The 26,553-nt window shown below is 36.0% G+C and overlaps 1 protein-coding gene across 7 annotated transcripts in view; it reads right to left on the bottom strand.

Moving 5' to 3' along the window:
* NME7 (NME/NM23 family member 7) overlaps positions 1–26,553 on the bottom strand; it is a 237,027-nt gene that overhangs the window by 137,969 nt on the left and 72,505 nt on the right. For all 7 annotated transcript variants that reach the window (XM_032161055.2, XM_058443250.1, XM_058443247.1 and 4 more), the window contains exon 7: positions 18,346–18,451. In XM_032161055.2, the coding sequence (XP_032016946.1) occupies positions 18,346–18,451 (106 nt within the window). The remainder of the gene's footprint in view (positions 1–18,345; positions 18,452–26,553) is intronic.

Genomic DNA, 26,553 nt, shown 5'->3' with positions numbered 1-26,553 from the left:
GAGAAGGAGAGAAATCAACCTGGCCTCCCCACAATTCCCCAACATACTTCTAGATTGAGGCAGAGAGCTACTCAGATGTTTTGCGGAGGCAACTCCCACGTCCCTCCAGGAAGCACACAGATAGTAGACTAGGGCAACTTGGTTAGGATAGGGCTTGTCACTCAACTGCAGCCTCAGTCTGAGGGAGCCCCTTGGACCAGAATAACCAACACAAGAAATGCAGACACAAAGGCAGTAATAACTGGGGCCTCCTGCAAGACCCAGGAGCAGACTAGAATTGAAGCCAGACAACCAAACCCACCTTATACCACAATCAAAACCCCAAGGGCATCAAATAAAAAAAAAAAGCAAAACAATCCATCCAGAAGACAGCAACTTCAAAAACTGAAGGAATATCAGTCCACACAAATGAGAAAGAACCAGTAGAAGAACTCTTACAATGGAAAACGCTGAAGTGCCTTCTTTCTTCCAAACAACCACACTAGCTCTCCAGTAAAGGGTTCTTAACTGGGCTGAGATGGCTGAAATGACGGAAATAGAATTCAGAATGTGGATAGGAATGAAGATCATCAAGATTCAGAAGAATGTTGAAACCCAATCCACGGAAGCTAAGAATCACAATAAAACAATACAAGAGATAAAGGTCAAAATAGCTCATATAGAAAATAGTACAACCAATCTGATAGAGCTGAAAAACACACTACAAGAATCTCATAATGCAACCACAAATATTAACAGCAGAATAGACCAAGTGGAGAAAAGAATCTCAGAGATTGAAGACTGGCTTTCTGAAATAATACAGTCAGACGGGAAGAAAACAGAACAAAAAGGAATGAATAAAACCTTTGAGAAATATGGAATTATGTAAAAGACCAAATCTATGACTCTCTGGCATACCCGAAAGAAATGGGAAGAAAGAAAACAAGTTGAAAAACATATTTCAGGATATCATCCATGAGAATTTCCTCAACCTAGCTAGAGAGGCCAACACTCAAAGTCAGGAAATGTGGAGAACCACCACAAGATACTTCAAGATCACCCCCAAGACACATAATCATCAAATTTTCCAAGTTCAAAATGAAAGAAAAAATGTTAAAAAGCAGCTAGAGAGAAAGGACAGGCCACCTAAAAAGAGAAGCCCATCAGAATAACAGTGTACCTATCAGCAGAAACTCTACAAGCCAGAAGAGACTGAGGGCCTATATTCAACATTCTTTAAGAAAAGGAATTCCAACCAAAAATTTCATATCCAGTCAAACTAAGCTTCAAAAGCAAAGGAAAAATAAGATCCTTTCAGACAAGAAAATGCCGAGGGAATTCATTAATGCTAGACCTGCCTTACAAGAGCTCCTGAGAGGAGCACTAGATATAGAAAGGGAAGACCATTACCAGCCACTACAAAACACACTTAAGTACACAGACAAGTGATAATATGAAGCAACCACACAAAGAAGTCTGCATAATTACCAGCTAAGAACACAATGACAGGATCAAATTCACACATATCAATACTAATCTTGAATATAAATGGGCTAAATGCCCCAATTAAAAGGCACAGAGTAGCAAGTTGGATAAAGATGCAAGATACATGGTATGCTGTCTTCAGGTGACCCATCTCACATGCAATGGCACCCACAGGCTCAAAACAGAAATAGAGACAAATCTACCAAGCAAACGGAAAACAGAAAAAAGCAGGAGTTGCAAGCCTAATTTCAGACCAAACAATCTTTAAGCCAAATAGATGTTTAAAAGCCAGAGAATGGCATTACATAATGGTAAAGGGTCCAATTCAACAATTCTTAAATCCTAAAAATTTAGGATTCAACTATCCTAAATCTATATGCACCCAATACAGGTGCACCCAGACTCATAAAACAAGTTCTTAGAGACCTATGAAGAGACTTAGATTCATACACAATAATAGTGGGAGACATCAACACCCTACTGACAGTATTAGATCATCGAGGCAGAAAATTAGTTTCAGGATCTGAACTGAACCCTTGACCAAATGGATCTAATAGACATCTACAGAACTCATCACCCTAAGAAGACAGAATATATATTCTTTTCATTACCACATGTACTAGTCCATACTCATGCTGCTAATAAAGACATACCTGAGACCAGGTAATTTATAAAGGAAAGAAGTTTAATTGACCCATAGTTCAGCATGGCTGGGGAGGCCTCAGGAAACTTACAATCATGGCAGAAGGGGAAGCAAACACGTCCTTCTTCACATGGCGGCAACAAAGAGAAGTGCAGAGTAAAAGGGGGAAAAGCCCCTTACAAAACCATCAGATCTCATGAGAAGTCACTCATTATCATGAGAAAACAGCAGTGTGGGGGTAACCGCTACCAAGATTCAAATACCTCCTACCAGGTCCCTCCCATGACATGTCAGAATTATAGGAACCACACTTCAAGATGAGAGTTGGTTGGGGACACAGCCAAACCATATCACCACATGATACATACTCTAAAATCAGCCATGGAATCAGACATAAGACAACCCTCAGCAAACTCAAGAAAACTGAAATCATAACCAACCATACTCTTCTGTGCAATTAAAACAGAAATCAAGGCCATGAAAATTGCTCAAAGCCATACAATTGCATGGAAATTAAACAACCTGCTCCTGAATGACTCATAGGTAAATAATGAAATCAAGGCAGAAATCAAGAAGTTCTTTGAAACGAATGAGAACAAAGACACAACAAATTGGTATCTCTGGGGCACAGCTAAGGCAGTGTTAAGAGGGAAATTATAGCACTAAACACCCACATCAAAAAGTTGGAAAGAACTCAAATTAACAATCAAACATCACAACTAGCAGAACTTGAGAACCAAGAATAAACCGACTCCAAAGCTAGCAGAAGACAAGAAATAACCAAAATCAAAGCTAAAGTGGAGGAGACAGAGACAAAAAATCATACAAAAGGTCAATGAATCCAGGAGTTGTTTTTTTTTTTTTTAAAAAAAAAAGATAAATTGACAGCTAGACTAATAAAGAAAAAAGATACAAATAAACACAATCAGAAATGACAAAGGAGACATTACCACTGACCCCACAGAAATACAAAGAACCATCAGAGACTACTATGAACACCATTATGCACATAAGCTAGAAAATCTAAAATAAATGAGTAATTCCTGGACACATACATACTCCCAACACTGAACCAAGAAGAAATTGAATCCTCAAACAGACCAATAATGACCTCTGAAACTGAATCAGTAAATGCCTATCAATCAAAAAAAAGGCCCAGGACCAGATGGATGCATAGCCATATTCTACCAGATGTACAAAGAAGAGCTAGGATCACTCCTACAGAAGCTATTCCAAAAAACTGAGGAGGAGGGAATCCATTCTATGAGGCCATCATCATCCTGATACCAAACTCTGACAGAGACACAACAAAAAAAGAAAACTTCAGGCCAATGTCCTTGATGTACATCTATATAAAAATTTTCAACAAAATACTAGCAAGCCAAATCCAGCAGCACATCAAAAAGCTGATCCACCATGATCAAGTAGGCTTTATCCCTGGGATGCAAGGTTAGTTCAACATACACAAATCAATAAATGTGACTAATCACATAAACAGAACTAAAGACAGAAACCACAGATGCAGAAAAAGCCTTTGATAAAATTCAGCATCCCCTCATGTTAAAAACCCTCAAATAAACTAGGCATTGAAGGAACATACTTCAAAATAATAATAGTCATCAATGACAAACCCACAGTCAACATCATGATGAATGAGCAAAAGCTGAAAGCATTCTCTTTGAAAACCAGAACAAGACAAGGATGCCCTCTATCACCAAAACTATTGAACATAGTATTGGAAGTCCTGGCCAGAGCAATCAGACAAGAGAAAGATAAAAGGCATCCAAATAGAGAGAAAAGAAGTCAACCTATCCCTGTTTGAAGATGACATGATTCTATATTTAAAAAACCCCATTAGTCTCTGCCCAAAAGCTTCTTGAGATGATAAGCAACTTCAGCAAAGTTTCAGGATACAAAATCAATTTATAAAAATCAGGGCCAGGTGCGGTGGCTCATACCTGTAATCCCAGGACTTTGGGAGGCCGAGACGGGTGGATCACTTGAGATCAGGAGTTCGAAACCAGCCTGGCCAACATAGTGAAACTCTGTCTCTACTAATAATATAAAAATTAGCTGAGCGTGGTGGTGCGTGCCTGTAATCCCAGCTACTCGGGAGGCTGAGGCACAAGAATCACTTGAACCTGGGAGGTGGAAGTTGCCGTGAGCCGAGATCATGCCATTGCACTCCAGCCTGGGTGACAAAGTGAAACTGTGTCTCAAAAAACAAACAAACAAAAACAATTTATAAAAATAAGTAGCATTCTTATACAGCACCCAAGCTGAGAGCCAAATCGGTAATACAATCCCATTTACAACTGCCACAAAAAGAGTAAAATATCTAGGAATACAGCTAACCAAGGAGGTTAAAGATCTCTATAATGAAAATTACAAAACACTGCTCAAAGAAATCAGAGATAACACAAACAAATGTAAGAACATTCCATGCTCTTAGATGGGAAGAATCAATATCATTAAAATGGTCATACTGCCTAAAGCAATTTACAGATTCAATGCTATTCCTTTCCATGTACCAGTGACATTCTTCACAAACTGGAAAAAAACTATTTTAATGTTCATACTGAACCAAAAAAGAGCCTGAATTGCCAAGGGAACCCTAAGCAAAAAGATCAAAGCTGGAGGAATCATATCGTCCAACTTCACACTGTAGTACAAGGCTATAGTAACCAAAAACAACATGGTACTGGTAGAAAAACAGACACACAACCAATGGAGCAGGATAGAGAGCCCAGATATAAAGCCACACATCTACAACCATCTGATCTTTGACAAAGCTGACAAAAACAAGCAATGGGGAAAAGACTCCCTATTCAATAAATGATTCTGGGATAAAGGGCTAGCTATATGCAGAAGACTAAAACTGGACCCCTTCCTTACACCATATACAAAAATCAACTCAAGATTTCAACATTTAGAAAGACCTAAATGTAAAATCTAAAACTATAAAAACCCTAAAAGACAACCTAGGAAATATCATTCGACATAGGAACTGGCAAAGATTTCATGACAAAAATGCCAAAAGCAATTGCAACAGAAGCAAAAATTGATAAATCAAAAATAAGCTAAAGAGCTTTTGCATAGCAAAAGAAACTATGAACAGAGTAAACAGACAACCTACAGAATGAGAGAAAATATTTGCTAACTATATGTCTGACAGAGGTCTAATATCCAGAATCTATGAGGAACTTAAACAAATTTACAAGAAAAAAATAAAAACAACCCCATAACACAGTGGGCAAAGGACATGAACAATTTTCAAAAGAAGACACACATGCAGCCAACAACCATGAAAAAAAGCTCAATATCACTGATCATTAGAGAACTGCAAATCAAAACCACAGTGAGATATAATCTCACACCAGTCAGAATGGCTATTACTAAAAAGTCAAAAAATAACAGATGCTGGTTAGGTGGTGGAGAAAAAGGAACACTTATACCTGTTGGGGGAAGTGTAAATTAGTTCAGCTATTGTGGAAGACAGTGTGGCTATTCCTCAAAGACCTAAAGACAGAAATACCATTTGACACAGCAATCCCATTACTGGGTACATACCAAGAGGAATATAAATCATTCTACCATAAACACATGCATGCAAATGTTCATTGAAGCACTATTCACAATAGTAAAGACATGATAGCAACCTAAATGCCCATCACTGGTAAATTGGATAAAGAAAACATGGTACATATACACCATAGAATACTCTGCAGCCGTTAAAAAAGAAATGAGATCATGTCCTTTACAGGAAAATGAATGGAACTGGAGGCCATTATCCTTAACAAACTAATGAAGGAACAGAAAACCAAATACCACATGTTCTCACTTACAAGTGGCAGCTAAATAATGAAAAGACATGGACAGAAGTTGAAAAACAGACACTGAGGCCTTCTTAAGGGTGGAGGATGGGAGAAGGGATAGGTTTGGAAGAAAAAAGAATACCTACAGAGTACTATGCTTGGTACTGGGGTGACGAAATAATCTGTTAACTAAACCCCCGAGTCAAGAGTTTACCTACATAACAAAACTGCACACGTACCTCTAAACCTAAAATAAAAGGTAAAATATTTTTAAGAGTTAAATTAAATTTAAAAAATATTTTAGGATAGTTTGTTATACAGCAATAATAACTAAATTTCACTATTTGTAAATGATTTTTCTTAAGCTTAATACATACTTACCTCTTCAGGGCCATTAAATGCAATCCTTCCTCAAAATTAGGATTCTTTTGTAGGGACTAACAGAACTCTTGAGATTCCTTCTAAATCAATAAATCATCAGTTTTATTTAAAGTCCCTAAAACTTACAGATCCATAGGATATTTTCACTGCCTATAATTTTATGTTTCAAAAATGTATGCTAAGCTCTGTGCATTCAAAGTCAGGGTCCTAACATGTAGTTCAGTGTACTTGGTGCAATTGATAAAATTCCATCCAACTGTTTACTTTTTCAGATAGAAGAGAAAACATTCACAAAACTCCAAAACGGTGACATTCTAAGCAAAACTGGGCCCAGTTCTGGAATTTTTGTTAAAACTGAATTAAATATACAATGTTTAGCTCTCTTTATACCAAAAAATGTCATGCCTCTTTCACAGTATCCTAGAGGATGAACTGCATGAAGGGAATCAAATATGAAAAAACTGAGCACTTAACTGATTCAATCGGCCCAAATTTAGGAGGTTGTATGCATCTACCAGGGCTCTTGGCTTACGCAGCACCAAAGCTACCATTACGGTGGATAGTAAAACTCTGAAAGGGGCTCTGAGTAAGAATAACCCAATTTCTAAAAGTGAGGACATGATAAATAAGACCTAGCGCCTATCAGTCCCATTTTAATTCTTATACCAGAGCCAATTCTGATGTTAAATTTACAAATTGGTCAATATTCTAATAAATAATTTGCTTCCTAGTAAATTAAATACAGACAATCATAAAATATCTAAACTTTCTTTGAAACATTCTCCATGAAAATAGAATTAATTTTTACAACCAAAACACAACATCAAGGTACAGAATACAATTTATTTTTTTCTCTATCCAATTGATTTTTTTCTCTCGCTCTCTCTTTTTAATATAGACAGGGTCTTGCTATGCCAGCCTGGCTGATTTCAAACCCCTGGCCTCAAGCAATCCTCCTACCTTGGCCTCCTAGAGTACTGGGATTGCTGGCATGAGCCACCATGCCTGGCCAAAATATTCTTTTCTAAGAATTTTCTAGCTCTAGAGGAGTGAATTGAACAATGAGAACTCATGGACACAGGAAGGGGAACATCACATTCTGGGGACTGTTGTGGGGTGGGGGGAGTGGGGAGGGACAGCATTAGGAGATATACCTAATGCTAAATGACGAGTTAATGGGTGCAGCAAACCAACATGGCACATGGATACATATGTAACAGACCTGCACATTGTGCACATGTACCCTAAAACCTAAAGTATAATAATAATAATAATAATAATAATAATAATAATAAAGAATTTTCTACACAGTTTCACACAATAATAGAATATCTGGGTTTAAATGCTCAGATAAAACTTTTACACAATCAACTCATTTTCCTGATTAAACTTCAAAAAGGACTGTGTTATAAACAATGCAGTAAAATTGGTTAATGCATAAATCTGTTACAAGGAAAATTTCTAACAAAATTTCAGGGTTCTACTACTCAATAAAAAGGCTAAATTGTTTCGCCATTACAAGTATAAAAGCCACTCTCCTAGATATGGCTACCTCCTCTTGCCCAGTGTCAACCATAATAGGCAATCAAAAAATAGCCACTGAATCAACCAGATGTAAGCAATAAACCTACTTCATGCACTTAAATCAGACCTAGGCTTTAACTGGGGAAAAAAATTAAAGCACTTTATTCCTTTAACGATGGCAACATTTTTCTCCCTGTAGATGATGAATGTAAATGTTGGATTTTTGTTAGCATTATAAAACTATTACTTTGTTACAAGACAGTCATTCAACTTTGCTTAAAAATTAAAAGATAATGATATTAGTGGCAGCAGTAGTAGTAGTAGTAATAGAGTAGTAATCATAATACTAAAAATGTGTAACACTTATACAGCACTAAAGTACGTGCTGGGAACTGTCTAGAGCACCTTCCATACACTAATGCACTTAATCCTTAGTTACCCCATGAAAAATGTATAGAATTATTCTCATTTTAGAAATAAGGAAACAAGGTAGAAAGAGATGAAGTAATTAATCCAATATCCCATGGCTAGTAAGTGGCAGAGCCAGAATTCAAACCTAAACAGCCTGATTTCAGAGTAAAAGTAATTTATTTTATTGACGGAATTAATAACTACCTATAAATAATACTGAGAACATAATAAACACATTGCATAATTTTTAAAGTAAAAAGAACACAAGAACATTCACCTTGTTTTTCTTCCCTTTTAAAACCTGAGTCCCAAAATGACAATATATTTTAATCTGCATATCTAAAAAGACCACAAATGCCTCAAACATACCTTATTTTTCCCACTATTTATCTCATAGACCAAGAACTCTTTATGTTCTAGCTCTCTTAGAAATGAGAAGTGAAACCACTGCATCCACATAGATTAACTATAGGTCTATGAACTAAGGCCGCCTACATACACATGACTACTACTTGTGCCAAGAAGTTTCTTGCCCAGAAAGATAAGGCAGTAAATCAGTAAATAACTTCATTGTTGGCTTCAGGAACTTCCCAAAAATCCATTTACCCCCAACAATGGAGTACTCAAACAGTCCTGTTTCACAGTATTCCCTCTACTGCTCAAACAACTCATTTATCAAACAACTGTGTATTTACAAGACTTGGTTAAGATCCTTAGCCCACTGTTGCTACAAACCTTCAACTATTATTATATCATGAACGTTGTCCAGTCTCAATCAGACGACTGCATTGAAAGCTCTTAAACGTCTCAAGGTTTTGCAATGTCTGCCCCTGAACTCTCCCTTGCAGAGTCTACTAAGGCTCCATCAAGGTTGTGCTTGCCCTTTATTGTATTAAGCAATAAACTTAGCTTTGCTTCATCAACAGGATATTCTGGCCTTTTTTTGGGAAGTCAGCAGTCAACAGAAGGGACAATCCTATTCTTCAGCTGCGCTCTTATCAGCAACTCCTTTTTTAAAATAAAAATCTTTAAAAATAAAAATAAAAATCTTTCATGCCTATACTAGATTACAGGTAAAATTAAATATATTAATACCAGGAGATGGGATTATTACAGAAACAGGTAAACATAAACCAGCAGATGAAAGGGGGCCATGTGAACCTAATAATAAATTCAATATGAGACTTCAAACTATATTTCATTAAAATGACAGTTTAATCTGAATTGGATTAATTACATACTTCAAAATGGTCTTAAATTATTCCAAAAATACAGGTTTAGAAATAAAAGGAAAGAAAAGCCTTGGGTTGCCAAAGTTTATTCTGCCATCTGAGTAGATTTTTACAAAAATTTCTTTTGCCTTAATTAAGTTATATGACCTAATGTTATATATCAAATATAAATACATAAAATATAATCTATCAATAGCTCTAAAAACCATAAAATCCTGTATAGACAGAAAATAATATATTAAAATTATTAATAGTTATTTTGATATCAACTTTCACTTACATACATTATTTTTTGGTTTTAGTTACATGTGCAATTATTTTTATTCTTGAACTTTTATTTTAACTTCTGGGGTACATGTGCACGATGTGCAAGTTTGTTACATAGGTAAATGTGTGCCATGGTGGTTTGCTGCACATATCAACTCATTATCTAGGTATTAACCCCAGCATCCATCAGCTATTCTTTCTGATGCTCTCCCCCCGCCACCCCCCATGACAGGCCGAAGTGTGTGTTGTTCCCCGACCATGTGTCCATGTATTCCTATCGTTCAGCTGCCACTTGTAAGTGAAAACATGCAGTGTTTGGTTTTCTGTTCCTGAGTTAGTTTGCTGAGGATAATGGTTTCCAGCTCCATCCATGTCCCTGCAAAGGATATGATCTTGTTCTTTTTATGGCTACATAGTATTCTATCATGTATATGTACCACATTTTCTATATCCAGTCTATCACTGATGGGCATTTGGGTTGATTCCCTGTCTTTGCTATTGTGAACCGTGCTGCAATGAACATACACGTGCATGTATTTTTATAATAGAATGATTTACATTCCTTTGGGTACATACCCAGTAATGGGATTGCTGGGTCAAATGGTATTTCTGCCTCTAGATCTTTGAGGAATCACCACACTGTCATCCACAATGAAGGAACTAATTTTACACTCCCAGTAACAGTGTAAAAGTGTTCCTTTTTCTCCACAGCCTCACCAGCAATGGTTGTTTCTTGACTTTTCAATGATCACCATTCTGACTGGTGTGAGATGGTAACTCATTGTGGTTTTGACTTGCATTTCTCTAATGATCAGTGATGTTGAGCTTTTTTTTAAATTATTATACTTTAAGTTCTAAGTTACATGTACAGAATGTGCAGTTTTGTTACATAGGTATACACATGCCCTGCTGGTTTGCTGCACCCATCAACCTATCACCTATATTAGGTATTTCTCCTAACGTCATCCCTCCCCTAGCCTCTCACCCCCTGACAGGCCCCAGTGTGTGATGTTCCCCTCCCTGTGTCCATGTGTTTCATTGTTCAATTCAGACTTATGAGTGAGAACATGCAGTGTTTAGTTTTCTGATCTTGTGATAGTTTGCTGAGAATGACAGTTTCCAGCTTCATCCATGTCCATGCAAAGGACATGAACTCATCATTTTTTATGGCTGAATAGTATTCCATGGTGTATATGCACCACATTTTCTTAATTCAGTCTATCATTAATGGGCATTTGGCTTGGTTCCAAATCTTTGCTATTGTGAATAGTGCTGCATTAACATATGTGTGAATCTGTCTTTACAGCAGAATGATTTATAACCCTTTGGGTATATGCCTAGTAATGGGATTGCTGGGTCAAATGGTATTTCCAATTCTAGATCCTTGAGGAATCGCCACACTGTCTTCCACAATGGTTGGACTAATTTAGACTCCCACCAACAGTGTAAAAGTGTTCCTACTTTTCCACAACCTCTCCAGCATCTGTCATGTCCTGACTTTTTAATAATCGCCATTCTAACTGGCGTGAGATAGTATCTCATTGTAATTTTGATTTGCATTTCTCTAATGACCAGGGATGAGCAGCATTTTTTCATATGTCTGTTGGCTGCATAAATGTCTTCTTTTGAGAAGTGTCTGTTCATATCCTTTGCCCATTTTTTGATGGGGCTGTTTGTTTTTTTCTTGTAAGTTTGTTTACATTCTTTGTAGATTCTAGATATTAGCCCTTTGTCAGATGGATAGGTTGCAAAAATTTTCTCCTATTCTGTAGGTTGCCTGTTCACTCTGATAATAGTTTCTTTTGCTGTGCAGAAACTCTTTAGTTTAATTAGATCCCATTTGTCAATTATGGCTTTTGTTGCCATTGCTTTTGGTGTTTTAGACATGAAGTCTTTGCCCATTCCTATGTCCTGAATGGTATTGTCAAGGATTTCTTCTAAGAATTTTATGGTCCTAGGTCTTATTTAAGTCTTTGATCCATCTTGAGTTGATTTTTATAAAAGGTATAAGGAAGGGGTCCAGTTTCAGTTTTCTGCATATGGCTAGCCAGTTTTCCCAGCACCATTTATTAAATAGGGAATCTTTTCCCCATTGCTTGTGAGTGTCAGGTTTGTCAAAGATCAGATGGTTGTAGCTGCGTGGTGTTATTTCTGAGGCCTACATTCTGTTCCATTGGTCTATATATCTGTTTTGGTATCAGTACCATGCTGTTTTGGTTACTGTAGCCTTGTAGTATAGTTAGAAGTCAGGTAGCATAATGCCTCCAGCTTTGTTCTTCATGCCCAAGATTGTCTTGGCTATGTGGGCTCTTTTTTGGTTCCATATGAAGTTTAAAGTAGTTTTTTCCAATTCTGTGAAGAAAGTCAATGGTAGCTTGATGGGGATAGCATTGAATCTATAAATTACTTTGAGCAATATGGCCATTTTCATGATACTGATTCTTCCTATCCATGAGCATGGAATGTTTTTCATTTGTTTGTGTCCTCTCTTATTTCCTTGAGCAGTGGTTTGTAGTTCTCCTTGAAGAGGTCCTTCATATCCCTTGTAAGTTGTATTCCTAGGTATTTTATTCTCTTAGTAGCAACTGTGAATGGGAGTTGACACACAATTTGGCTGTCTGTTATTGGTGTATAAGAATGCTTGTAATTTTTGCACACTGATTTTTGTATCCTGAGACTTTGCTGAAGTTGCTTATCAGCATAAGGAGGTTTTGGGCTAAGACAATAATGCCATCTGTAAACAGAGACAATTTGACTTCCTCTCTTCCTATCTGAATACCCTTTATTGCTTTCTCTTGCCTTATTGCCCTGGCCAGAACGTCCAATACTATGTTGAACAGGAGTGGTGAGAGAGGGCATCCTTGTCTTGTGCCAGTTTTCAAAAGGAATGCTTCAAGTTTTTGCCCATTCAGTATGATATTGGCTGTGGGTTTGTCATAAACAGCTCTTATCATTTTGAGATATGTTCCATCAATACCTAGCTTATTGAGAGTTTTTAGCATGAAGGGGTGCTGAATTTTATTGAAGGCCTTTTCTGCATCTATTGAGGTAAGCATGTGTTTTTTGTCATTAGTTTTGTTTATGTAATGAATTATGTTTATTGATTTGTGTATGTTGAAACAGCCTTGCATTCCAGCGATGAAGCCACTTGATTGTGGTGGATAAGATTTTTGATGCGCTGCTGGATTCGGTTTGCCAGTATTTTATTGCAGATTTTCGCATAGATGTTCATCAGGGATATTGGCCTGAAATTTTCTTTTTTTGTTGTGTCTCTTCCAGGTTTTGATATCAGGATGATGCTGGCCTCATAAAATGAGTTAGGAAGGATTCCCTCTTTTTCTATTGTTTGGAACAGTTTCAGAAGGAATGGTAACAGCTCCTCTTTGTATCTCTGGTAGAATTTGGCTGTGAATCTGTCTGGTCCTGGACTTTTTTTGGTTGGTAGGCTATTAATTATTGCCTCAATTTCAGAACCTGTTATTGGTCTGTTCAGGGGTTCTACTTTTTCCTGGCTTAGACTTGGGAGGTTGTATGTGTCCAGGAATTTATCCATTTCTTCTAGATTTTCTAGTTTATTTGCGTAGAGGTGTTTAAAATATTCTCTGATGGTAGTTTGTGTTTCTACGGGATCAGTGGTGATATCCTCTATATCATTTTTTATTGCATCTATTTGATTCTTCTCTCTTTTCTTCTTTATTAGTCTGGCTAGCAATCTATCTATTTTGTTGATTTTTTCAAAAAACCAGCTCCTGGATTCATTGATTTTTTGAAGGGTTTTTTTTTCTCTATCTCCTTCAGTTCTGCTCTGATCTTAGTTATTTCATGTCTTCTGCTAGCTTTTGAATTTTTTTGCTGTTGCTTCTCTAGTTCTTTTAATTTTGATGTTAGGGTGTCAATTTTAGATCTTTCCTGCTTTCTCTTGTGGGCATTTAGTGCTATAATTTTCCATCTAAACACTACTTTAAATGTGTCCCAGAGATTCTGGTACGACGTATCTTCGTTCTCATTGATTTCAAAGAACATCTTTATTTCTGCCTTCATTTTGTTATTTATCCAGTAGTCATTCAGGAGCAGGTTGTTCAGTTTCCATGTATTTTCTGCAGTTTTGAGTGAGTTTATTAATCCTGAGTTCTAATTTGATTGCACTGTGGTCTGAGAGACTGTTTGTTATAATTTCCATTCTTTTCCACTTGGTCAGGAGGGTTTTACTTCCAATTATGTGGTCAATTTTAGAATAAGTGTAATGAGGTGCTGAGAAGAATGTATATTCTGTTGATTTGAGGTGGAGAGTTCTGTGGAGGTCTATTAGGTCTGCTTGGTTCAGAGCTGAGTTCAAGTCCTGAATATCCTTGCTATTTTTCTATCTTGTTGATCTGTCTAATATTGACAGTGGGGTGTTAAATTCTTCCACTATTATTGTGTGGGAGTCTAAGTCACTTTGTAGGCCCCTAAGCATGTGCTTTATGAATCTGGGTGCTCTTGTATTGGGTGCATACATATTTAGCATAGTTAGTACTTCTTGCTGCATTGTTCCCTTTACCATTATTAATGCCCTCTTTTGATCTTTGTTGGTTTAAAGTCTGTTTTATCAGAGATTCGGATTACAACTCCTGCTTTTTTTGCTTTCCATTTGCTTGGTAAATATTCCTCCATCCCTTTGCTTTGAGACTATGTGTGTCTTTGCAAGTGAGATGGGTCTCCTGAATACAGCACACTGATGGGACTTGACTCTTTATCCAATTTGCCAGTCTGTGTCTTTTAACTGGGGCATTTAGCTTATTTACATTTAAGGTTAATACTGTTATTTGTGAATTTGATCCTGTCATTATGATGTTAGCTGGTTGTTTTGCCCATGCAGTTCCTTCATAGTGTCGATGTTCTTTACAATTTGGCATGTTTTTGCAGTGGCTGGTACCGGTTGTTCCTTTTCGTGTTTAGTGCTTCTTTCAGGAGCTCTTGTAAGGCAGGTCTGGTGGTGACAAAATCCCTCAGCATTTGCTTGTCTGTAAAGGATTTTATTTCTCCTTCACTTATGAAGCTTAGTTTGTCTGGATATGAAATTCTCGGTTGAAAATTCTTTTATTTAAGAATGTTGAATATTGGCCCCCACTCTCTTCTGGCTTGTAGGGTTTCTGCAAAGATATCTGCTGTTAGTCTGAAGGGCTTCCCTTTGTGGGTAACCCAACCTTTCTCTCTGGCTGCCCTTAACATTTTTTTGTTCATTTCAACCCTGGTGAATCTAATGATTATGTGTCTTGGGGTTGCTCTTCTCGAGGAGTATCTTTGTGGTGTTCTCTGTATTTCCTGAATTTGAATGTTGGTCTGTCTTGCTAGTTTGGGGACATTCTCCTGGATAATATCCTGAAGAGTGTTTTCCAACTTGGTCCCATTCGCCGTCACTTTCAGGTACACCAATCAAACGCAGATTTGTCTTTTCACATAATCCCATATTTCTTGGAGGCTTTGTTCATTTCTTTTTATTCTTTTTTCTCTAATCTGGTCTTCTCTTTGTATTTCATTAAGTTGATCTTCAGTCACTGACATCCTTTCTTCCACTTGATCGATTTGAGTATTGATACTTGTGTATACTTCACAAAGTTCTTGTGCTGTGTTTTTCAGCTCCATCAGGTCATTCATGTTCTTCTCTGCACTGGTTATTCTAGTTAGCAATTCAACTTGAGCTTTTTTTCATGTGTTTGTTGGGTGCATGAATGTCTTCTTTTGAGAAGGGTTTGTCCATGTCCTTTGCCCACTTTTTAATGAGGTTGTTTTTTCTTGTAAATTTAAGTCCCTTGTAGATTCCAGATATTAAACCTTTGTGAGATGGATAGATTGCAAAAATTTTCTCTCATTCTGTAGGTTGTCTGTTCACTCTGATGATAGTTCATTTTGCTGTACAGAAGCTCTTTAGTTTAATAGATCCAATCTGGCAATTTTTGTTTTCGTTGCAATTGCTTTTCACGTTTTGTTCATGAAATTGTTGCCCATGCCTATGTCCTGAATGGTACTGACTAGATTTTCTACTAGGGTTTTTATAGTTTTGGGCTTTACATTTAAGTCTTTAATTCATCTTGAGTTAATTTTTGTATACGGTGTAAGGAAGGGGTCCCGTTTCAATTTTCTCCATGTGGCTATCAGTTCTCCCAGCTATATGTGCAATTATTAAGGTATACAACTAGTATTTATTCTAGTACCACTTTATTTTATTTCAGTCTCCTTGCAACATATTTTTCCTTGAAAAGGATTAGATCAGATAAATTGAATGAAACATTTTAGGGTGTCAAGGATAAGCTTTTTAAAAAGTTGATGCCTATAAGCAAGAACTTTTTCAAAATGTGAGTGTACTATATGTGTGCATGTATATATACATAAATATACATGGGTGTACGTATGTGCATGTATGTGTGTACAGGTTGAATATTTCTTACAGAAATGCTTGTGACAAGCAGCGTTTTGGATTTAAATTTTTTTTTGGATTTTGAAATATCTGTAGATACATATTTGTGGAGCATCCCTAATTCAAAAATCCAATAAACATGAACCAGTGGTTGAAAATGCTACAATGACCATTTCATCTGAGCTTCATGTCTGTGCTCAACAAGTTTTGGAGTTTGGAGTAATTTGGGTTTCAGATTTTTGGATTAGGGATACCACACCTGTGTAGACACTCACATACACACACACAATCTCTCCAGCTAAGAAAAATGAGTGAAGCACAAAATCCCAGGATTTTTTCCATAAATTTTCAACACCAGCCATTTCAAATATTACTATCACTTCCTATGGAATTGTTACGAATCCTGTGCCATATGACTTTTTTGTGGCTATTGCTGTTGGGGCAATAAAGTATAGAGGGAACAGAACGGAGGTTAAAAACAAACAAACAAACAGGGTTTGCATCCTTGATTTCCATTCCAAATTAGGAGAAACAACTTAATCTCATGGAACCTTAGCTTGCCCATCTGGAAAAGAGCAACAGATTTACCCACTTGCTGTGAAGATTAAAGATAATGTATAAGGAACCAGTCTGCTACCTGGCACATAGTGGTATATTCTCTCTGTTACCCATGCTGCATGTTAGTTCCTTATAATCATGGTCCTAAGGATTTACAATATACTAAAATACTTCCTAAATAATTAAGTAAGTATTAATTATGCAGCAAGATCTTTAAGGCTCATATCCTTCCAACAAGTAATTCTATTTCTAGGAAATTAGCCAGAGGAAAAGATTAGAGATATCATCAAATACTTATGTATAAAGATATTCTTCAAAGTTTTAATTTTAATATCAAAACAGTGAAAACAACCTAGGTATCCAAACACCAAATACCATACTACATCTATACAATTGCTGTTAAATATTAAAGAATCTATTAAAATATTAATGAGGACTTAGCAGCCAGAATGCTTACAAAAATTATATTTAAACAACAGCCTATAGACCTACATCTCAACCATTACATTCATGTGTAGCAGTGTACACACATGCACATACAAACGCAGAAAAAAATGATTTGGAGGAAATCCATCAAAACATTAACAATGACTATCTTCAGGTGATGGGAATTCAGTAATTTTTTACTTCATTTTTAATGGTTTTTTATTTCCAATTTTCTACTATATACATGGATTACTTGGATACTTAGGAGACACAAAGTTTTAAAATCCATTCACTTCTGTATAGTATTTAGTATATTCTAGTTTTTTAAGGGTGATCTTTTTAACCATACTCCATCTTACTTCCAAAAAGATTTGAGATACCTAACAAAAATATATATACCAGACTAAAATGAATAAAATAAAGAAATTGAGACAAAAGTAAGAAAAGAACTTGCAAACTCTTTCTCTCTATATATGTATATATGCAAACATGTATATACATACATATGTCAAAGAACTGTTTCAGATGCAAAGAACTGAAGGAAATTTCTCCAGCCTTCTCAGGAAGGGTATACTGGAGGTATGGCAGACGTTGTTTTAATTTGTACAACAGGAGTGCTATTGGCTGGGCACAAGGGCTCATGCCTGTAATCCCAGCACTTTGGGAGGCCGAGGTGGGTGGATCATCTGAGGTCAGGAGTTTGAGACCAGCCTGACCAATATGGTGAAACCCTGTCTCTACTAAAAATACAAAAATTAGCTGGGCATGGTGGCATGTGCCTGTAGTCCCAGCTACTTGGGAGGCTGAGGTTGCAGTAACCTGAGATCATGCCACTGCACTCCAGCTTGGACAACAGAACTAGACCCTGTCTCAAAAAAAAAAAAAAGTGCTATTTAAGTAAATTAAGTGAATCACAGTTTGTGATTAGAAAGAGAGGAGGCAGACTAAAAGTCAATTAACCAAGATCTATAACAGTATGACTGAGCCTGAGCATGATCAGCAACTCAAAGAACACCTCCTAAAAATGCACAAAGAAAAAGACAAATAGAGATTTAGACAGATGTTCCCTTATATTTTGTCACCTTTATTCAAGTGCCTTCAAAGAAAAAAAAATGGAAATACTAAAAGTATACTTTAATTTCTATACATAAAGTACATCAAGAAAACAAACATTGCTCTCCTATTAACAAAATGTGTTGAATATAGTTTATTCAATATAGCACTTACCTTCACTGACAGCATGAGGTTTAACAATGCAACAGGTACAATTGGTAAATTTAGCAGTGTTTGCCGGCCCACAACCTCCACTCGAAGGAAAAAACAACTCCATTTCCTAAAGACAGAGAGAAATGATTTTGACAAATGTGATCTCTTATCTTGAACTTACAAGATATTTCTGTGGGGGAGGAGAATCATACAATTACTTTTAGAGTTTCATTGTATAAAATTTTTGTTTCAGATTTTCTAAAAATGAGTTTTACAAAGACACACTGATTAACCCTGTTTCAAGGCTTAGAACCAGAAGAGCACATATAAAGAAGTATCAATCGAAGCAATGAGAATACGTGTCATTTTGTTCCAGGAATATAGTGGACAAAGATTTAATAAATTTTGAATATTGGAAATACCAATATAAAGTTCTTATTCTCCCCAAAGCATTAGTTAATTAGACACAAATTTAATTTTAAATTTTTCATTAAAATATGTAAAATAAAATTTAAAACTAGGAAATTTTATAGGAACAGAGATTAATATCAGGAATCTGAGAACTACAGCTACTTAAAACTAACTATAGGCCTAGTATAAAATAAAATAAAATGAACCATGTTTTATAAACAGATTCAGGCTGTGTTATTCACTTTGCATGTGGTTCACTAAATGACAACACAATTTGAACTAGCCACAAAGATGGTCACACTAATCAGTTCTTTTAATTACTTAGATGCTTTCCTGTCTCTAAGCTTTCACTGCTATTATTTCTACTATTCCCTATAAAACCCTCTGACTCAAGCTCCAAAGAATCTTACCAATGTGTAAAGAGCCACCTCAAATACCACTTACCACTAGGAGGCATTTCCTGATGCTTCCTTCCAGCAACGTTTGCTCCCCCAAAGTTATGGTTATTTGGGTACTTACCTTCCATCAAATCATAAATTTTTTAAAAAGGGAACTAAGTTGTATAGCTCTGTAGGACCCATAGCACCTAAAACAATGTCTGGCTCAATGCAAATAGCCCTTGGTATACACAAGGGATTGGTACTGAAATCCCTGTGTGTACTCAAATCCATGCATGCTCAAGTCCTGCAGTCAGCCCTGTGGAACCTGCTTATAGGAAAAGTCAGATCTCTGTAGATGTGAGTTTCACATCCTGCAAATACTGTATTTTCAATCCTTCTGTTGAAAAAAATCCACATATAAGTAGACTCGTGCAGTTCAAACCTGTGTTGTTTATGGGTCAACTGTATTTATTTTTCATTAAATTTAAAATGAAAAGATTACAGAATGTGTTAATATGCCACATTGATGAGGATTTTTTTAAACACAAGGACGATGAGGAATTATTCAAATAGTAGTGTATACACTTGAGCATTTCCAGTGGTAAGACACTAGAATAAAAAGTGTTCTATTCCTAAGATATCAAGTGTCTTTCTATCATATTGCTGCCATTATTTATTATTCTTTTTAATCAATAATAACAGCAACTACTCCTTTTAGTCCTATACCAGATGCTTTGATTGCATGGTCCGAGGGAACCTTTATGGTACAGATGAAAATTCAAATACCTACAGGGACCTGGCAGATGATCAATGAAGGAATGAAGTAGAAGTGGTGTGACAAGAGAATATGATAGAGTAGCAAACTAGAAAGGGCATGCCCTTTCGAGAGTTCCCATTGGTCTGTTCCCTTCACAACAAAATTCAAAAGAAATGTCTTTCTTTTCCATTTCTATTTTTACTTCCTCTCCTACAGTCTCTTTTAAACCCATAACCAATTAGGTTTTCATTCCACCAAAGCTGCTCATTAAAATCCCTTACTACCTCCATGTTGCTAAGTCCACTGGCTAATTACTCTCAGCCCTCACCTTACCTGACCAAATAGTATTTGACACAGTTTGTCACATCCTACACTCTGGAATGCTTTCATTACTTGCCTTTCTTCCTACCTCACTGGCTACTCCCTCTCAGTCTCCTTCGATGGTTTTCTCCTATCTAGCTGACCTCTATGTGTTGGAGAGCGCCAGGGCTCAGTCCATCTTCATTACTTGCTCACTAGCAGTTTCTCAATGAATATTTGGGAATGACTGAAATTCAGCAGCTAATAAATTCGGCGTGTGCTAAACAAAATAAATATATCCACAGTGTACAAATGAGAAAAATGAGACTCAGAAAGCTTAAGTAACAAGCCCGTACAAGTTAGCAAGTGGCAAAGCCAGGATTCAAATCCAAGTGACTGTAGCTCCAAAAACCATGTACTTTTTCTATTATCTGTCTTTCCAAAGTAAAAAGCAGTGCTAAATTGTTCTATCTCTAGTATAACAAATTATTTAACAATTAATTGACCAATTATTTTTGCTTCAACTTTCCTTTGATTTCTTTTCTCGCTCAATTTTTAAAAATAAAAATGCCAGCTTTCCAAGTACCCAGATTTTCAAGTACCATATTTACCTATGCTGAATAAATATTTATTTATAAAGCATAAAGATTTTACATAAATATATCTTCTTAGTGAAACGTGAATAAGAGCGCCTTTACTAGGTCATTGTTATGGCAATTAATTCAAAGTCTTTATAAAACAAAGTCACAAAAATAATATCCATGCTCCTTTGGGATTTGAGGGGCTAAAATATTCTGTATAAAGATCCTGTTCTTCCAAAGATTCCTGCTATTACTCTTGGCCTTTTACATTTTCCTAAATTCTCTAGTAGGAAAGAATAAATATTTACAGCTTTACAAAAAATTAAAAATTCAGACTGAATTTGAAAGCTTTAGGTATAAAATTTTTTAATTTTTTAAACAAATTATAAAATATACAGTTGTACCACTTCATAAATTTTTACCATGATGGGATTTCCTGGTAATTTCACTAAAGCATTTGTAATTCATCTATACTAATAATTTTATTATGATAATAAAAGTATGGCTAAATGGTGGCCAGTTAAAAGTTTCTCCAAAACTTTTTACTTGTAATAGTAATTTAAAATGAATATCATTTCTGTAAATGTCCCAAATTAAAACAGTATAGATCAGTGGAACAGAACAGAGGCCTCAGAAGTAACGGCACACGTCTCCAACCATCTGATCTTTGACAAACCTGACAAAAACAAGCAATGGTGAAAGGATTCCCTATTGAATAAATGGTATTGGGAAAACTGGCTAGCCATATGCAGAAAACATTAACTGGACCCCTTCCTTTCATCTTATACAAAAATTAACTCAAGATGGATAAAGACGTAAACGTAAGACCTAAAACCATAAAAACTCTAGAAGAAAACCTCAACAATACCATTCAAGATATAGGCATAGGCAAAGACTTCATGACTAAAAGACCAAAAGCAATGGTAACAGAAGCCAAAATTGACAAATGTGATCTAATTAAACTAAAAAGCTTCAGCATAGCAAAAGAGAAATTATCATCAGAGTGAACAGGCAACCTATAGAATGGGAGAAATTTTTTGCAATCTATTCATCTGACAAAGGGTTACTATCTAGAATCTACAAGGAACTTAAACACATTTACAAGAAAAAAACAAACAGCCCCATCAAAAAGTGGGCAAAGTATATGAACAGACACTTCTCAAAAGAAGACATTCATGCAGCCAACATAAGAAAAAAAGCTCATCCCTGGTCATTAGAGAAATGCAAATCAAAACTACAATGAGATAGCATCTCATGCCAGTTAGAATGATGATCATTAAAAAATCAGGAAACAACAGATGCTGGAGAGGATGTGGAGAAACAGAAATGTTTTTACACTGTTGGTGAGAGTGTAAATTAGTTCAACCTTTGTGGAAGACAGTATGGTAATTCCTCAAGGATCTAGAACCAGAAATACCATTTGACCCAGCAATCCCATTTCTGGATATACACCCAAAGGATTATAAACCATTCTATTGTAAAGACACATGCACACGTATGTTTATTGCAGCACTATTCACAATAGCAAAGACTTAGAACCAACCAAAATTCCCATCAGTGATAGACTGGATAAAGAAAATGTGGCACATATACAGCACAGAATATTATGCAGCCATAAAAATGGATGAGTTCATGTCCTTTGCATGGACACGGATGAAGTTGGAAACCATCATTCTCAGCAAACTAACACAGGAAGAGAAAACCAAACACTGTATGTTCTCACTCATAAGTGGGAGTTGAACAATGAGAACACAAGGAGGAGAATATCACACACTGTGGCATGTTGGCGGGTGGCGGGCTAGGGGAGGGATAGCATTGGGAGAAATACCTAATGTAGATGATGGGTTGATGGGTGCAGCAAACCACCATGGCACGTGTATACCTACTTAATAAACCTGCACATTATGCACATGTATCCCAGAACTTAAAGTATAATAATAATAATAAAAAGAAATAGACACAGCCACTTCAACCTTTGGCAACCACAACTCTGATCAATCAGCAGACATCAACATCAAAGTAAGATCAGCAAAAAGATTATGACTCGCTGAAGGCTCAGATGATTGTTAGCATGCATTTTTTAGCAATGAAGTATTTTTAATTGATATATTCATAGTTTTTTTAGACATAATGCTATTGCATTTAGTAGCCTACAGTATAAACATAACTTTTATATACCAGGAAACCAAAAAATTCATGGGACTCCCTATATAGCCATATTCACTCCACTGTGGTGGTCTGAACCAAATCTACATTATCTCTGAGGTATGCTTGTAGATGAATAGAACAGAACAAATCGCTGAAATTGACCCAGATATATATATATACCTATATATATATACATATATATACCTATATATATACACATATATATACCTATATATATACATATATATACACATATATATACATATATACATATATACACATATATACATATATACATATATATACATATATATATTCAATACATTTTCAACAAAGGTGCAAAAGCAATTAATTAAAGAAATAAGGTCTTTTCAGCATAATGCTAGAAGAATATGTCTAAAGAATAACAAATTGTGATCATACCTTGCACCATACATAAAAATTAACTCAAAATACATCATAGAGTTAAGTATAAAAACTAAAACTATAAAACTTCTAGATGCAAATAAAGAATGAAATATTGGTGACCTTAGGTGTGGGAACAGTTTGTTAGACTTGACACCTAAAGCACAATACATTAAAGAACAACTGATACTGGACTTCATCAGAAGTAAAAATTGCTCATCCAAAGATATTGTTAAAGGGAATGAAAATGCAAACCACATACCATGAGAAAATACTTGCAAATCATATCTCTGGATAAAGAATCTGTATGCATAATATAAAGAACTCTGAGCTGAGTGTTAAAAGACAAATAAAAATTACCTGGGCAAAGGCAGAATTGGAATTCCAAGGCAAAGGGGTAGAATGAGTAAAAGCAACAGAGTAAGAATCCCACAGTATATAGAAGGTTAGGCAGGATATAAGGCTGGAGGAGGGGCTGGGAGACAGATCACTGGAACACTTTGGAAACCATATCAAGGAGCTTGAACTTGATTCTGGGAATAACGGAGTACTTTAAAATATTTTTAATAGTCATGAGATTGATGGATTAATATTTTTAGATAACTCATTCTGAAGCCTATGTGGAAGATATATTTGAGGTAGAAAAGCATATTCCAGGACTCTTGCAGCAGCCCAGGTCAGAACTAGAAGAGCGATGGTAGGAATAGAGAGAAAGGCAATAATTCAAGAAAATGTTCAGAAGGAAAAACCTACAAGATCTTTTGCTGATTCTATTGGGGGATAAACAGGGCAGAAGAAAGAATACTAGCTCCCAAATTTCTTTCCTAGAGATGTACAGAATACACAAGGAATACTTTGGTAAATTATAATCAGCGCAGGCTGGGCATGGTGGCTTATGCCTGTAATCCCAGCATTTTGGGAGGCCAAGAAGGAGGATCACTTGAGACCAGGAGTTTGAGACCAGACTGGGCAACATAACAAGACCCTGTCTTTAGAAAAAACAAAAAAAAATAGCTGGACATGGTGGTACATGCCTGCAGTCCTAGCTACTTGGGAGGCTGAGGCAAGTGGATGGCTTGAGCCCATGAGTTCAAAGTTATAGAGAACTATTATCACACCAACCACTGTACTCCAGCTTGGGCAGCAGAGTGAGACTCTGTCTCAAAAAAAAAAAAAAAAAAAAAAATTGTAGTCAGTTCAGTTTTAAGTGCATTATTTCTACATAAGTCTGAAACTCTAAGGAGAATCCTAGATAGAAACTTAAGAAGTTAATTTACATTTTTCCATATAAAATTATCTCAACACAATTTATTGACTAATCAATCTATCCCTTGTCCACTGATTTATAATGGCACCAACTTCTCATTATATCTGGGTCATCTCTTGAGCACTCTAGACTGTTACACTGATATACTTACCTACTCCCATGCTAATACCACAGTTTTTCCTACTAAAGCTTTATAAAAAGTCATGATATCCCTTAAAATAAGTCTCACCCTATCATCACCACGTCTTTTTCTCCCTCTTCAAAACTGTCTTAACTGTTTTGGGCCCTTGGCTGTTTCATAAGTTTGTTAAACTTCATGAAAATCTGTGCTAAGATTTTGAATGAAATTACACAATTTATAGATCAACTTGGAAAGAACTGATATCTTCAGGATACTGACTCATCCCATTCATAAACATGGCATATATCTTCATTTACTTATGTCTTATCGTCTACAATAAATATTTATAATTTTCTCCATAAAGATCTCCCACATCTTTTGTTCAATTTATTCTAGGTATCATAGACTTTTTTTTAACCATATGAATGGAAATCTCTTCTAAAATTACATTTTCTAACTGGTTATTTCAAGTGTATCAAGACTACTATTGATTTTTGTATATTAATATTACATCCAGTACAAATTACAGATACAGGTTTGGGGAGCACCATGCAAGTAAAATATTAATAATAAAAGATAACATCCATTCATTAAATACTATGTTCTAGGTACTATACTAAGCACTGAAATAATTTCATTGAATCCTCAAAGACCACTATAATGCAGGTTCAATCATTATCTTATTTTACAGACTAGGAAACTGAAAATTAGAGCAAGAAAAGCAGTAAACCAAGAAAAGAAGCCTGCACAATACCAGCGTCTGAAAGGACAAGTGAAGGAAGAAAAACCAATTAGTAAGACACAAGTCATGGTCTCCAAAGACAATATTTTCAGGAATGATGAAAATAACGCTAAATTTTAACAACTGCTCACAAATGAGTAGTCAAAGATAGCTGAGGAATGAAAATAGTGAGTATAAGTCTATGTTTTGGTAAAATCTGGAAAGATGGAATGAAAAATTAGACAATAACTAATAGGAACTCAAGGTAAAGAGGTTGTTTGGCGCTGCATAAGTTTGGGGCTGTGATATTTTTCAATTTTTTAAGACCTATGGTCTTTGCTTCTTCACATAAGCTCTATTTTCCAGCTACAATATTTTTCCTTAATTCCTAGAGCCACCTAACATAATGTCAACAACACTCGCTCTTCCCCAGACAAGGGTAAAAATATATATATACCCTAACGGGTTCATACAAATAATAGGATATTTCAGGGACTAATAGCAGAAAGGGGTTAAAAAAATTAAATGCACAAAATGTAAACAATATGTTTAAGACATTTCTTTAGGTGAAATGGCAATGGTAGCTGCTTTGGATTGGATGTTTGTTCCTTCCAAATCTCATGTTGAAATCTGATCCCCAGTGTTGGAGATGGGGCCTAATGGGAGGTTTGGATAGTAGCGGTAAATCCCATGAATAGATTAATGCCCTCCCTCCAAGTTGAGCGAATTTTCCCTCTATTAGTTCCCCTGAAAGCTGGTTGTTACAAATAGCCTGACACCTCTCCTGGTGGCTTGCTTCTTCTCTTACCATGTGATCTGTGCACACGCAGGCTCCCTTTTACCTTCCACCATGAGTGGAAGCTGCCTGAGACCCTCACGAGATGCAGATGCCCAATCTTGATGTCCCAGCCATCAGGACTATGAGCCAAATAAACCTTTTTCCTTTATAAATGACCCAGCCTCAGGTATTCCTTCACAGCAACACAAAATGGACTAAAACAGTAGCTAACTTAACAAAAGTTGCTCCACTACAAGATATACTAAAATCTAACAAGTATATTTATGCTCAAATTTATTAAATGACCTAGTAGAAATAAAACAGAAATGGATGGCATAAGGTGGTAATAGGGTGAAATAG

The sequence above is a fragment of the Hylobates moloch genome, unplaced genomic scaffold (assembly GCF_009828535.3).
Source record: "Hylobates moloch isolate HMO894 unplaced genomic scaffold, HMol_V3 SCAFFOLD_8, whole genome shotgun sequence".
Taxonomy (NCBI): Eukaryota; Metazoa; Chordata; class Mammalia; order Primates; family Hylobatidae; genus Hylobates; species Hylobates moloch.
Note: the sequence above shows the minus strand (reverse complement) of the source record. Positions and strands in the feature narration are given on the sequence as shown.